The 12,814-nt window shown below is 44.3% G+C and overlaps 1 protein-coding gene across 4 annotated transcripts in view; it reads right to left on the minus strand.

The window, feature by feature from the left end:
• SLC2A6 (solute carrier family 2 member 6) overlaps positions 1 to 12,814 on the minus strand; it is a 119,967-nt gene that overhangs the window by 35,166 nt on the left and 71,987 nt on the right. For 2 of the 4 annotated variants that reach the window (XM_075185820.1, XM_075185819.1), the window contains exon 1: positions 5,009 to 5,205. The exons of 1 other annotated variant lie outside the window; for it this stretch is intronic. In XM_075185820.1, the coding sequence (XP_075041921.1) occupies positions 5,009 to 5,097 (89 nt within the window). In that variant the 5' untranslated portion in view covers positions 5,098 to 5,205. Of the gene's footprint in view, positions 1 to 5,008; positions 5,206 to 6,569; positions 6,600 to 6,752; positions 6,935 to 12,814 lie in introns of those variants that run through there. One more of the 4 variants, XM_075185821.1, reaches the window with a different exon arrangement.

Here is a 12,814-nt window from a genome sequence, read left to right on the forward strand (position 1 = left end):
TGAAAAATCAGCTCTTTTATAAGGGTGTATATGATACCCCAAACATTTTGTAGTGCAAATTCAGAAAAATGCCTGCTCTATACTGTGACCTAACCCTTCTCTGTCCCTCTCTCAAATGGCGCTCAATTGCCGTGGAGGCGGGTATTTCTTGATTCCAAAAATCGCGAGATCCGAGGACGTCACAATGACTTGGCTCGGTACCCCAAAGTTCGGGTGGATTCGGTTTCAAAGAAACCAAGCCCGTCCATCTCTATCCAACTGGGTTCCACAAGGACCATCTCATTGTAACAGGCCAATGTACTCTCCATACTGACTACTGATGACCTGGCTCCTCTACGACGCGGTTAGGACTGGACCACTGACTGACGAATACCGGATCTGTGTGCGTGACAGTGCTCGCGAGTCCACCTGTTCTACAAGGTATAGGCAGGTTCAGCTGTACATCTTACATACAGTGTATTACTCTCCCCACAGGTTGATGGGCGCCCGATCCGACTTACTGTCCAAAATGTGGAAGTTGCTCTGCTACTTTCTGGCACCTACTCTGGGGCTGTCCTGTGGTAGGAGACTTTTGGTCGCAGGTGGTGGAGTGTGTTTAAAACACAGGTATCAATAATTCACGGTTGTACCCAAAGACCTGTAAATTTGGTTTAGGAGTTGATTTGTTGCTGGGGAGGTCTGCAATCAGATATGTCCTTAATCTTATCGCCCTAGCTAAGGTTGCAATTGATAGAGTGTGGATGGCACAGGAAGGGTCAAATCTCGGTGCCTGAGTGGCCCTGGATAATGTAGCTGTGGGGGACGAGTGGTTCACCTATCAGCCCCGAGACACCATGCCAAAATATTATAAAGTATGGTCTAGATGGGCGAAGTCAAGGTATGTGGTTCGTTCTCTGGCTGCAGACTTTGATCCTATTTGAATATTAATTAACCCCTGGTCGGCGCTGGGGATTACTCCATCTAAACCCCCATTAGCACTTTCTAACAGATGTATCCAGCTGTTTGTATTCAATATCGCTATATGCCCTGTATGGAAGGAGTTTAGGGGCCCATATACTATACAATCTAACAAACTGTCAGTTTCTAGAACGTATCTCGTGTCACAGCCGTATTTTGCCAGTAAATGCGATATTTGGAGTTGTTAATAATGTTTTTTAAAGTAATGTGGAATGTAACTCTCATTGGAACTATGTCAAGTATTTATTTTTCTTCTACTGATTTTGTTAAAATATTAATACAAATATCTGATTTAAAAAATACTATAATCGTTAATAAAAAAAATATATTTTTTTTACATGAAATAATATTATCAGGATGTTCTTAATGTCTACTGCACATAAAATGCATTTTCACAGTTGCACTAGATTGGAAACCCATCTTCTAGCTGCATACACAGCCGCCTTCTCTATCAGTCAGCACTTACACCTCCCCTGTAATTGGTGCAAGTGATATGACTGAAACGCACGTACCTGAGATATGTCCAGAGCTGTAATTGGACAGATGTGCGTGTGCTCAACCTTGGCTCAACCTTACTGTACATACGCCCCTTCCCTCCCCCATTCTACATTTCAAATTGAATTGCATGTGTGGAGAGGTGCCCCGCGGATGAGGTGCCCGTGAAGTGGGCGAAGAAGGAAGATGAAGGAAGCTACTCACCGTTCCAGCGGCGAGTATTCTTCTTCTTTCCTTGCAAGTCCCGGTGGCCACAGGCAAGTGAGCCAATCAGGGCTTGCAAGCAAATCCTGACTCGCCTCCAGCCATTTGAACCGAGCCAATCGGGACTTGCGCCGATGGCCAATGACGTTGGCGCGCCCACGGCTTTATCAGCCCCTGGGCACCTCCATCTTGGCAGAACAGTCAGGCGGTGGAGGGAGATGGACGTCGTTGGAGCGGCACCAGAAGAATAGAAGACGCCGCAAAAGAAGCCCGCCGGAAAGAAGACGCCATGAGCAATCCAAAGAAGAGTTTGGCGGCGGGGAGCCCATGTAAGGGCCAAGAAGACAGTGGGGACACAAGGATCTGGAAGACCCAAAAGACGGCTAGGCAAGCGGAGTTTCCTGCGTGGAGCAGTTGAGTATAAAGATACTTGGTTAGGTCGGGCACAAGGCCTGGGGGCAATTCAGGCATTGGGCCTGTAGAGCAGATAGGGGGCACAAGACCCGGCCGCAGACAGGACTAGGTAGGGTCATTTTTGGGCATAAGGCCCCATAGTTAGAGTAGTGGGGCACAAGGGCCCATAGGTAGAGAGGGTGGGACGCAAGGCCCTTGAATGGTAGCAGGGCCCTTGAGAGTGTAGCAGGGCACTCGAGAGTGTAGCAGGGCACTCGAGAGCGTAGCAGGGCACTCGAGAGCGTAGCAGGGCACTCGAGAGCGTAGCAGGGCACTCGAGAGCGTAGCAGGGCGCAAGGCCCTTCAGTGTATAGAGGTGCAAGCCTCTAAGTTAATGGGACGCTCAGTCTCTGGGTAGTGTAGGGGACATTTGGTCCCTTGATAGTTAAGTGGATAAGTTAATGAGAGTGGCTTACAAAGCCCCTCTATCCATCCGGAAGGGCACCTTAAAGTCCTGAGCCCAAGGCCAAGACGGGCATGACAGCCGGGGCTCAGGCCGAGGCCTGTAGAGCGACAGAGTGCCAGTGGATCCGGACAGCCAAGGACGTGTGAGTGGGAGGATTCCGTTTGAGGAGAAGAAAGTGCGTCCCATAGTGGTCCCTCAGGATTGGGTGAGTACCTGGGGTGTTGGGGAAGGGATTGTCCTGTGTGGCTTGGTCTCCCTTATTTTACAGGAATTGGCTGTCAGACAAGGTCTTCGGAAGACCCGTGCAGAGCCGTAACTTAGAATTCTAGCGCCTGGGGCGAGAAAGGCAAATGCCGCCCCCCAAGCCCTCAATTTTTTTATCCAAATTAACCTAAAATATTCCTAAATTGCGCCCCCCCTTCAGCGTTGCGCCCTGGGCGGTTGCCCCTGTCGCACAGCCCTAGTTACGGCCCTGGTGCTGTGTGAGTGAAAACCCCTGAAGCCACAGGGATAGAGGGAGTCGCCGACAGAGACCCGCTTCCGTGAGCTGCCCCTCCCGTATTTTCCTCTTTCCCTTACAGTAAAACGAGTGCCCGGCACACGAGAACAGGGACCCTTTTCCCTTTTTGGCGTTCGGACATTCCCCCCCCCCACCTTCTCACACATGCACTTGCGTTCATTGGCGTAAAGTCTTTTTTTGAGCATGCGCAGACCAATTTCACTCAAAATATGGCATGCAACAGACTTATGCCCTGTTGCGTGCCATATGTGGTGAATCAGGTCCTCAGTGGATTCCCAAAATTTACAACATTCATTTCCTTTAGACATGGGCTACAAAGTAACAAATGTTTTTATGAATTTGGAGTGGGGGTAAGTGAGCCCGTCTTGTGCAATGCGACCAAAGAGATTGAGTTATATATATATATATATATATTTGAAAGTGTTGCAATGATGGCAGTAGAAGTGTCAGTGTGACATACTCCCCACTTCCACCACTGTGTGTGTGTGTGTGTGTGTGTGTGTATATATATCATCATCATCACCATTTATTTATATAGCACCACTGATTCCGCAGCGCGTTACTGAGAACTCACATCAGCCCCTGTCCCATTGGAGCTTACAGTCTAAATTCCCTAACATACACACACAGACAGAGAGGGAATTTTGATAGCAGGCAATTAACCTACCAGTATGTTTTTGGAGTGTGGGAGGAAACCGGAGCACCCGGAGGAAACCCACGCAAACACGGGGAGAACATACAAACTCCACACAGATAAGGTCATGGTCGGGAATTGAACTCATGACCCCAGCGCTGTGAGGCAGAAGTGCTAACCACTTAACCACCGTGCTGCCTGTATATATCATCATCATTTATTTATATAGAGCCACTAATTCATACATGTAGATATATACACACACACAAACATATATGTGACTCACATCCGCACAGCATACAGTATTATCTGCATCTATTAACGACATTCTGAGATGTTGTAATATCCCACAATAATAAGAAGTGGCTACTGCTGGGTCCTCTCATGTCTGGTGTTGTAAAATGAAGCAATTTCCTCATTCAGTTGTGATTTATGGAGATTTATTGAACAAAATGTGATATTTTTTTAAAAGTGTAAAACAAAAAAACGTTTTGATTTCTATTTCGTTAGAAAAATGAATATATACAATATTATTTAATTCAGCAGTGCAAATTTTAAAGATCAGTATCTTCTACTGGCCTGTAAAGGTCACTGTTGTAACTGTGGTCTATGATCTTTCCATAGACCGCAGAGGAAACAGCGACATCTACAGGATAGAACATTAAAAACAATATTTGACTCATTTGCACCTCACTGTGAATGATGCATCACACAGCAATGGTAGCACAGTTTGAATTGCTCTATAATATTTATAACAATGATACAACCTGTTTAACAGAAAATTCTAATACAGATGTAGGCTACGTGTGACTCTGCAGTATTTGGGAGTACTACAAGTTCAAGCACCGTCTGGAAAGACATCTTAGGCACAATCACTCCACAGACAATGATGGAGCGGTCCACTAGGATAATGAATCTATTATTGGTCATTGGCACCTTCAGTCTTGTATATAATACACTGTGCTCACTATGTACCCGTGGTCCGTACACTACGACAAGGTAAGATAGATTCATAAGAAAGTATACATAGACATTACTGGGGAGAGAGAGTGTTGTGTTTTACTGGCAGTAATCATTTCCATATATAAAATGTTTGTGTTAATTACATATAACAATAATAATGATGAATACATATTTACATCCCAATACACGGTACACTATCTCCAGCTCCTGCTCTCCACAATAATCTTTAACATCAATTAATTAATCCAGCCCTGGTAATTACAATGAGATAGTCAGCAGCAGATCAATGTGTAGTGGGTGTAATACATCATGCTGCAAGTTATGCTCAATGTGAGTGTTAGCTCTTTGGGCCAGTATATAATACAACCCCACTCACCGCACATATCTCTTGTCTGCTTCCCGCAGGGTCTTTCCCACAGTCTGGTACTGTGATTTCTCAGGGTCGCTCAGCAGAGGTTTCTCCATGGTGCTGCTCCTCTCCTGGTATAGAGTTAAGGGACAGACTGACTGCACCCTGCAGGTTCTGAGAATCAGTGGTGGTTTCCCGTGGCTGGGAGTATTGTGTAATGTAGGAAGTCTCCACATCTCATACCCACATGGTACTTACAGCTCAGCTGTCTCTGCAGGAAACTCCCACTCTGCATTCATTTCATGTATATTCATATGTACAACCTGTCGCTGGTCTGCTACTGTAGAACTACTAGTCCAATCATGCCCTGCTAGCCGGGATCTCTAGCGTCACACAGATGTATATGTACTAAGCACCCACAGCTAATACACAATGTATTGAATAGACGTGTTAGCATCACATATGTACTATATGTACTCACTGTGTAACTACAGACATTCAGAGCTATAATAAGTACTCAGCCCAGTTGGCATTTTCCTACATCATAGAATCACAATGGATTTATTATATAATTCTCATCACTGATCAATACAAATACGGCTCCCTTGTGCTGGATGGTGATTGCTGGTAAACGACAATTGTCTAATCACTGCACGGACGCTGGGATTGGGGTCTGGGGTCTCCTCCAAGTCTGTCTGTATCTCCATCATCCATTACACAATTTCCCCTTCTTGGGATGTATAAAGGTCACTTACTTTCACCTTCTTTATTTAACATAATGTCACACCAGCGTCCTCACTCTTATATATGAAACTAAATACATAACAAATAAACCTATATATCCCTAATATATGGGACTAAATATATACATATAGGGCAGCACGGTGGCTCAGTGGTTAGCAGTTCTACCTCACAGCACTGGGGTCACGAGCAGAGCCCTCTTAAGAACCTCTTGGGCCCCCGGGCACAGTGCCCGGGGGGGCCCGTCGGAGGCAGGAAAAAGAAAACCCTGAAAAAAAGAAGAAAATACTTACCGTGCTGTCAGCTGGCGATCCGGCTCCCTCCCTGGTCTCCTCCTCCGTCGCGCTCCGCAATGGATGTCGGGCGGGCGTGATGACGTCACGCCCGACATGCACTGCCAGCGCGACGGAGGAGGAGACCAGGGAGGGAGCCGGATCGCCAGCTGACAGCACGGTAAGTATTTTCTTCTTTTTTTTCAGAGTTTTATTTTTTTTCCTGCCTCTGGAGGGCCCCCTGGGCTGCAGGGCCCCCAGGCCCCTGCCCAGCGTGCTCAATGGGAAAGACGGCCCTGGTCATGAGTTCGATTCCTAACCATGGCTTTATTGTGTGGAGTTTGTATGTTCTCCCTGTGTTTGCATAGGTTTACTCCAGGTGCTCCGGTGCCCTCCCACACTCCAAAAACATACTGGTAGTTTAATTGGCTGCTAACAAATTGACCCTAGTCTGTGTGTGTGGAGGTTTTCCAAATACATCTCTATCACATGCCTCTAGGAAAATGCTTGTTAATCCAGCATTTTATTAGTCAGGGCAAAATTCAATAACGGTATTCAGATTTGATGTTACTCACCATTTCTATCCAGTAAACCGTGAAGCCAATCTGAAAATAAAAAAAAATACATTTTGACATTTTACCACAGTACAGCCCTCGCCACAACTTTTGATGGTGTTTTTAGACTATATATAATGTCTGTTGGCCTTTAAGTGATTACTACGTACAGTTGTGTAACTACTTGTATTACTCTGTACTTACATCTCTCTCCAGTCTTTTGGATCTCTTGGTATAATCTCTGAGCTGATGGTGTAGAAACTCGATACTAAGAAGGAGATGTGGGAACGTGTGTCCTGATAACCTAGTATCAAAGTACAATTGTGAGCAAACAGAAATAGTGAATATATGATAAAATGTTAAATCACAAAACTTATTTCCAGATCATTTTCATTCTTGGTCAACCTGAAATAACAGGAAGATAGAAAACGTTCAAAACTATTTGCCTTATCTGGGACCATAAAGGAAGATAGGGGGCAGATTACATGGACTGGGCAGTGCTCAGGTCACACGGACGTCCCTACAGTGGTCCTGCGCTTACTTTAAATATAACAAAGTGCTGCAGCCAATTAGCTTTACTAGAGTAACTCACCCTACACCGATCAAAGACAAGATCTGATTGGCTTGCTGCATCGGCATATAGTACATGTTGTGTCTGATCACCTGCGCTGCACTCAGACTATGTGGTACAATTGGGAGCCCCCTGCCCCATCTATATAACTACTTACTATGGTTCACAGCACATTTGCAGGTGAGAGATGACCCTCTGACTTCACAAATGTCCTGTTCCCCCTTCTGAAACTCATTTCCCCTGGCCCTTCTAAATTGTTCTTTTGGTATTGACAAGAGACCCATTTTGATTTATAACAGGAAAATCTGCAAAATATGATATGTGATGTTTTCATCTCCGGCGGAGGCACAATGCTCGGAGAGTCAGAGACTGAGGTTCTCACCTTCTGGCCCCTCACTTAGCCTTTTGGTTACTGGCCACACTCTGCAATTACTGACAAGAGTCACCAGGGCTCCGTTCTGCCCTCACCGGAACACTGAAGAGGAGAATGGACAGGAGAGTATTACCCCCCTCCTGCTCCACGTGTCTGGTGATTGGGGTCATGTGTCTTGTTATTAGGTCCCGATAAGACAAATAGATGCTCGGTATTTTGCACCTGTCACTGTGCAGGGCTGCCTATGACGCAACTCTCTCTTCCCTATGAAATAATTGGAATGGAGAAGCGTGAAGGTTCAGGAAACGGAATAAGCAGAAGCTGAGTCAGTGCTACTAGAAAACGATGTGACTTATGTAACCCTTTCCTTCCTAGTCACACAATGGGCCTCATTTAGAGTTAACAGCTAATGCAGCTACAAGGTGAGATATTGCACCTTGTCAAAACCATGTTGCGCTGCAGGGGGCAAGGGGGGTAATTTACAACAACATGGTGCCAAACTACTTGAAAATAAAGCTGAAGCCGGCTTGGCATCCAGTATCACCAGTATAATTTATATGATGTTTGGTCACCAGGTGGGTGTAACTGGGGTTCATTGGGGTCCCCAGGCTGCTGGCACCACACAGACAGTATATTTCACAGGAAGGATGATTTAACCAAGAAAGCCTGAAAGGGTTAAATCAGAAGGTGGCTTTAGATGCCCAGATAGAGGGGTAATCATCCTCCATTGTGTGCAGACTTGGGATCCCCTTAGCCAAGGGATGAGGGGGAAGTGGGTGACAGTCCTTCTACTGAGCAGGTCTAAGTACCCCCCTTGTGGGAAGCCATACACCAAGGAGACCTCTCCCAGAACGGACTCCCATCGGACCGGTCATGGATGGTTGCCGATACTCTGGATCTTTTAGCCTCTGTGGACTTTGACACTTTGTGCACCTGACAAAAAGTGGGGACATCCCTTCACTCGAGTCCGGAGTCCCTGGACCACATACCAAGTTCCCCTGACTTTGGCGCTCTAATCAATTATCTCTTACAGAGTCGGCGTAACGTTTGTACTGCCCCCACCTATCCACACACATCACAGTGACTTCCCCTCCATATTCCCTTCTCTGTCTTCTCTTTCCTCCCCCTATCACTTTCTCCACTTACAATATTATTTATAAATAGCTATATTTGCTCCTCTCAATGCCTTGCGTATATGTATCTGCATATGGGGACACGTCAGGCTTGGACTCTATCTTGCAGATAGAGGATTGAATCATGTGACTCTGGATCCGGGAGAACAGTGACTGTACGCTACTTTATGGCTCTGAGTGCAGTGATCCCCCTGTGATCTGTACTGTGCGATCTGTGCTGAGTATTTTGTACAAGACAAAACTGTTTTTCTAAATGATTGTGTACCCACTAGGGGTGTTGGGTAAACCAGGCTGGTATATAAGGCTGCCTACATGCAAACCAAGTAGCAGGTATGGTAAAACATTAACCTGGTATCCTCACATGCAGACAGATGTAGGTTTGTAAGAGGGGTGCGAACTAGCGCAACTCTAAAAAAAACAAAAAACAACAAGTTTGTGGTGATTCCACAAAACACAGACTGGTGGTTTTGTAATGTGACTTAGTAACAGCTTTGTTTATGGCTGATGACATCAGGACACACTGCAGTCATCATTAGGCTTCCAGAATGAGTGGACAACACACAATGTATTTCCCTCCACGTCTATCTAGATTTACAGCACAGATTCTCAACCTTTCCCGGACTAGGGACAATATAAAGTCTGGAAACATCGTTCAGTCCAAAGGGCCAATTTTGGACAAAATGGGATTTCGTGGAAGAAATTTATGTAAGCCCAAAACTTATAAGGGCTATGCACATAAAATAATAACATAATTATTATTATTATCATCCCTACTACTAATAACCACGTACAGTATGTATTAAAGATACATTACAGACTCGCTACGTTTATACTTTTCCTAGGATACATAATAGTTTCCACACGCTCCCTTGTACGAGTTACACCACACTCACTCCAGTCCTTTATCACTTAAACAACATCAACCAAACTAATCACCGAATCACCAGAAAACCTATAATCACTATGCAGATGGAGGCCCAATGTAAAATGTAATTCCCACAATAGTCATCAGCAGGAGCTGGAGGGTAAACTGACGCCTTGGGGGCAGGTACACAATACTGATCTATGAGCAGCGGCACATCCTTAAATGGTAGTTTTAGAACTCAAAGGACAAAAAGCCGGTCTGCTGGAGAAATTGGGTGTTAATACCCCCACTTTGTTGTATATACAAATAGTGTTACTGTGACAATAACCCCAAGTATCAAGGTGGTTTATAGTGTTCTGGTAACATCTGGCCTGATTCATTAAGGATCTTAAATGAAGAGGATCCTTATTTCAGTCTCCTGGACAAAACCATGTTACAATGGAAGGGGTGCAAATGTGTGTTCTGTTTTGCACATAAGTGAAATACTGACTGTTTTTTCATGTAACACACACATATCAACTTTAAATTTCAGTGTACAAATAAGCTATCAAGTTTTTGTGTGTTACATGAAAAAACAGTTAGTGTTTAATCCTTGTGCAAAACAGAACACACATTTGCACCCCTTCCATTGTAACATGGTTTTGTCCAGGAGACTGAAATAAGGATCCTCTTCATTTAAGATCCTTAATGAATCAGGCCCATCATTCTCAAACAGAAAAGCACGGCCTACAGGAGCCTAACACTAGCAAAACAGGTCCCACTGAATGCCTTGGCCCAGCATCAGGCCAGCCAGGTAGTATTGATGGCCCCTGGTCCTCATATCACTTGACTTGTCTATTTGTGGTTGATAAAGACAGACCGACTTTGTTAAAATGAAAAACCAATGGGAAGTTAAGTTAGGCCCAGTAAGGGAAGAAGAGATTCTTACACTCCCCAATAACAGAGCTATAAGTTCCCAAAACCAATAGCCGTAGATTAAGTATATACACAGAATTTATTACACAGCAGAAACGTTACATAGAAATAAAAATATACTTATAGGGACACAGGAGCTCTCAGGTGCAGGCAGTAAGTTCAGGGCCAGTATCGCCAAGGCAGCCAAGCACAGCTCAGCCGCACAGACTACATTTTTTAGCAGTGATGAGAGTTTAATCAGCTTTATCTCCACGATCAAAGACTCCATTCTCTAATGTGTAAAAGATAAAACAGATATCTGCATACATGACATTCAGGACTATAACTGACTGCTACTAATGTATACAATGCTTTATGCAGAACTTATCCTGGCTAAACATTGGAGACATCCATCAAACCTTCTTATTTCTAGTGGAAAGGGTTAAAAAATAGTTACCACTACACAAACCGACATATACACATAGGGGTTATATATTGTGACAAGCACTGGATTCATGGATATAATATATAGCAGACTCCTCACCCATGCAGGACATGCTTTAGTTTACAGAGCAATAAGGGCTAAAATAATAAATCAAATGTCAGCAGAGGATGTATATCATTATTATATGTGAAAATTATTTGTATCCTAACCATTATTTGGGTCCAGTGGGGATCCAATAAACATTGTAAGGAAACATGCATACAGCAAAGCTGAAAGCTTAATAAAAAGGTGAGCACATTCAGTGGATGGTACAATTTCACACTACATGGATGTACTTGGCAGCTGGGAAGCAGGAACAGGACGGCTCCTGGCCACTCCCATTAGGTTTTAAATCCCACCCCTTTTCCGGCTGCATAAGTGACTGGGTATGATAGCCTTCTGTCACACCCAGAAGATGCCGATTGGTGGATGGCGCTGACCGCCTGGGGTCTGCTTTCTGCCATAGTCCATGTTTCCTAACTCTGAGGTCACACATATTAATTAAGTGCAATACTGTTGTCATCACTACATTATTACTTGTATATAAACTATAATCCTGAGGTGCAGACAGCGTTATGCATCTAATGATCGAACATCCACTCCATAAATGTATTGTCTGCACCAGGAAGTGCCTCTCACCAGGCAAGTTTTATTAGCAGGAGTAAGAGGAGATGTTTGGTTCTGTCTAGAGTATACTTTATATACTCATTGGTGTCCCTCATTATATGAGGATTGCAATATAGGCAGATTAATAACATATCGCACTAGAATGCTGCATATTGTAAATCGGGCAATAGAAATCTCTATTTATTGCAAATCAACCTCTAGAATTATGTTTTATACATGATACTAAAATGCTACATGTGAGGTATATCGACCACTAGAATGTTTTCCGGATTGTATATCGGCCAATAGAATGCTCTCCCGATTGTATAACGGCCACTAGAATGCTCTCCCGATTGTATAAAGGCCACTAGAATGCTCTCCGGATTGTATAACGGACACTAGAATGCTCTCCGGATTGTATAACGGCCACCAGAATGCTCTCCGGATTGTATAACGCCCACCAGAATGCTCTCCGGATTGTATAACGCCCACTAGAATGCTCTCAGGATTGTATAACTGTCGCTAGAATGCTCTCCGGATTGTATAACGGACACTAGAATGCTCTCCCGATTGTATAACGGCCACCAGAATGCTCTCCGGATTGTATAACGCCCACTAGAATGCTCTCCGGATTGTATAACGGCCACTAGAATGCTCTCCGGATTGTATAACGGCCACTAGAATGCTCTCCGGATTGTATAACGGCCACTAGAATGCTCTCCGGATTGTATATCGGCCACTAAATAGTCTCTGCTTTTTGAAATGGGACTGGCAAGTGTTGTATTTGATTATTGCAATTTTACATAATTCTTCCTATACTTCATTAGATAAATAAACATTTATGTGCTCGGTTTTTGCCATGCCCATTTATCCGATGCGGTGTACTAGCTTGTGTTTGCCCTCACAGGCTAATAGCTGACAGCCCTCTCCTGTGGTACATTTTATTTGACTTTACACTTCATTACAGCACCATCAGGCGGCTTCTCTCTTTATTTTCTTTAGCTTCCTGTTTTCACATGCCTAATATCACATTCGTATCACTCCCTTATTTAATAAGAACTGTTCCTTTTTTCTCCTAAAACCGCCACTTGTTACTTATTTATCTGTGACTCATGACAGTGATGGGACACTGTGTGTTTACACAGATTTATATATTTAGCTGTTTATTTCTGGTGGTTTATGTGTCCATATGAATGTGCTTCCTCTATAAAATGCACCAGCACGGAGCAAAAGGCATCAGTGGGAGCTGTGAATGTGTTCGTTACCTGTAGACCTACTGCTGTGCCATATATACAGTCCTTTATAAAGTCCATCAGATCCACTCGCTGCACACACTCTCC

The sequence above is a fragment of the Mixophyes fleayi genome, chromosome 9, assembly GCF_038048845.1.
Source record: "Mixophyes fleayi isolate aMixFle1 chromosome 9, aMixFle1.hap1, whole genome shotgun sequence".
Taxonomy (NCBI): Eukaryota; Metazoa; Chordata; class Amphibia; order Anura; family Limnodynastidae; genus Mixophyes; species Mixophyes fleayi.